This window comes from Opisthorchis viverrini, assembly GCF_000715545.1.
Source record: "Opisthorchis viverrini unplaced genomic scaffold opera_v5_964, whole genome shotgun sequence".
Taxonomy (NCBI): domain Eukaryota; kingdom Metazoa; phylum Platyhelminthes; class Trematoda; order Opisthorchiida; family Opisthorchiidae; genus Opisthorchis; species Opisthorchis viverrini.
Window position 1 is genome coordinate 7,375 of NW_008752594.1, and position 2,831 is coordinate 10,205.

The window sequence follows — 2,831 nt, forward strand, 5'->3', positions numbered from 1 at the left end:
AAGATTAGAGGAACAACACTGATGGGGTGTCAGCATAGCAATTTGAATGTACGTGTGATGAATGTATGAATGAATGTGTTCCCTGTTCCTTACACATTCCTTCGTCCACCAATTGTATATTGTTGTTTTCAGCTATGATGTTCACTCACCGAGGGGGGGATCACGAAGGAGTATTTTAAGTGTCGGCCGTTACATCGATGCCAACTAGGTAGCCCTGTCCATAACGGGCAAGAATTTGCCAAGCACAAAGTGCAGACGATAACTGGATGCTTGATCGTCATTGGCTGAAAGACCCCTTTGGGCATGTTTGCCAATAATCAAATTGCTCAATCCGAAAACTTCAAAATTAAGACGGAAATACTCAGCGCTTTTGTAAACTGGTGGAAGTTTTCGTGATCCTACACGCTTTTGGGAGTTTACGTAACATTCAATGTTGTGTTCCCGTCGAGAATGCGCAAAGTTCATGGCGCCAAACGCCTTCCTGGAATTTGGGTTTCAAATGACAAGTCTACATTTCGACCACCGCTGTCCTGGCTTGGACAAATCCCTGGAACCTCAGTCTCCGTTTTTCCGCTCGTTGTCGTAGAATCTGGGATAAGAAAGATCATTAAAATTGTTCAATCATTCAGTTATGCGATTTATAAATACAGTAATCTCCGAAAGCAAAACCACTTTCTAGCGTTTCGATTGAGCGTTTGTGCTAGACGTGACCAACTGACGTCTGGCTCGAAAGTGAAGGGATTCTGCTCAGTAACCCTGGTGCGAAAATCAAACCACCATTCCGCCAAAAGATGGATTTTCCTGTGGAAATGCATCACTGGCCAGAATCATACTCTCTGTACTACCTGACCATTGAAAAAACACGTTGAGACCCGTCTCGAGTAAGCCTTGCTATGAAAGCCACGGTTGTGAATGCTAACACAAAAAACCAACTTGCTTCCGGTGAACTAATATTAGTTGAGAGTAGTAAACTCACGAAGCACAGGAAACTTCACTTTTGGTGTTCTTAAACTGACCGCAAACTTGAGATGACGACGTTAATGTCCTGGTAAATCAGGCTAACAATTGACACTGCGGGGGCTGGAATTCTGATTGCTGACCTGTGTTGCCAAACCAAACGTTCAAAGAGGCACCGCCACGAACGCATGCCAGTAGAAGAAGGAGTGCGTAAATGAACTTCAACAGTCACTGGTTGTCACCTGAAGAATTTACTATTCTGCTTAACCATCTAAATTTTCGTAGCTACACAAATTGCAAACTTATATCAACAAAGAACCACCGCAAGAGAGTAAAGGAAAACCTTCAGCGTAGAGAACACCAAACTTATCGGAAAGCTTCGTAGTATTAAACGACCAAAATAATCTACCTATTTTCCAACAGACAAAACCAAATACAGCAAGGCTGTTAAGAGCATTCTAACGGGAAGTCGCGTGTAGTACTCGCGGGATAATCAAAGGAAGCGTCAATAAATACAATGAAGTGGAAGGAAATAGACGGCTTATGTGGATGTTTGACGGAGTTGGGGGTCAAGATAAAAGTCGATAAATCTCAAAGGCATTGAAGGAACACCGTAATTCAATTAGAGTTTGCGGGACCAGTCACCCTCGAAACACTGCATGCATCACAGTTAGACTTACGCCTTCTGCTCCACAGTGGATAAAACGTCCGCTTCTAAGATAAGACTAGCTTTGAAAAATTTACCACGAGCATTTATGGACAGACGTCCAACTCGTGTGAACGGATACTTCGTATAATGATAGTGATGTTTGATTGATACAGAGTCCATGAGAAACGAAATCGATGGACGTATGTTCACCTACTGATGAAGTTAGTAAAATTATGGACTTGCACGCAAAACGGAGCGGCTTGCTAATCGAGATAAAGATAATTTAAAAACGGTTCAGTATTTTATCTCATTTGGATACATGCTTACGCATCAGCAAAAACTTCTCACCCGTGATAATACCGCGCATCCACATATTCACAAACATTCAGTACTGAACCCTTCGATAACACCTAAGTCGCTTTGACGTTTCCTTATAGTGTCAACAGTCTTGATTGTGTTGATCTTGCTCTGTCGATGAGACTTTCCACCCGTAGCAATGCACATTACCTTGATTTTCCAAACTTCAACTCAAAGTCCGTACGTATCTATTCCCAATAACTGTGTACAAAATTCATCTGCGTGAACATATGTGCGAATGCAGTCGTATTCCCCCGATGCACATTATTGAATTTTCACTCATATAGCGCATCCAAAATGTGCAACCCACAAGGCACGACATCATTTTACGTTGTCTTACTGACACAACGAAAATTGACACGGGCAATCTGCATAGTCACAGGAAATTCTGGTGTCTCCGAATTTCGCTTAGCCATCATGCATATCAAGGGAAGCTTTGTAAGTACAGGCGATGTGAAAATTTGGAAGAAATACAAAGGATGAACCATACACGAAGATCTGGTGTAATCGAAAAATTCATGCATCTGACCATTGCAACTGACCCTTTGTGCCTAGTGTGAATCGCCCAGCACGTGCAGGTTAATTAGATAGACGTCCATAGTAAAATTACTTGCACGCAAAACGGAGCGGCTTGCTAATCGAGATAAAGATAATTTAAAAACGGTTCAGTATTTTATCTCATTTGGATACATGCTTACGCATCAGCAAAAACTTCTCACCCGTGATAATACCGCGCATCCACATATTCACAAACATTCAGTACTGAACCCTTCGATAACACCTAAGTCGCTTTGACGTTTCCTTATAGTGTCAACAGTCTTGATTGTGTTGATCTTGCTCTGTCGATGAGACTTTCCACTCGTAGCAA

The 2,831-nt window shown here is 42.1% G+C and overlaps 1 protein-coding gene across 1 annotated transcript; it reads right to left on the reverse strand.

Annotated features, from left to right (window-relative positions):
* Nucleotides 1-204: 204 nt before the first annotated feature.
* Nucleotides 205-465, reverse strand: T265_12112 (hypothetical protein; the record flags this gene model as incomplete). Its single annotated transcript, XM_009179098.1, has 1 exon — nt 205-465. The coding sequence occupies one exon, from the start codon at nt 463-465 to the stop codon at nt 205-207; it is 261 nt and encodes an 86-aa protein (XP_009177362.1).
* Between the last annotated feature and the right edge of the window lie 2,366 nt (nt 466-2,831).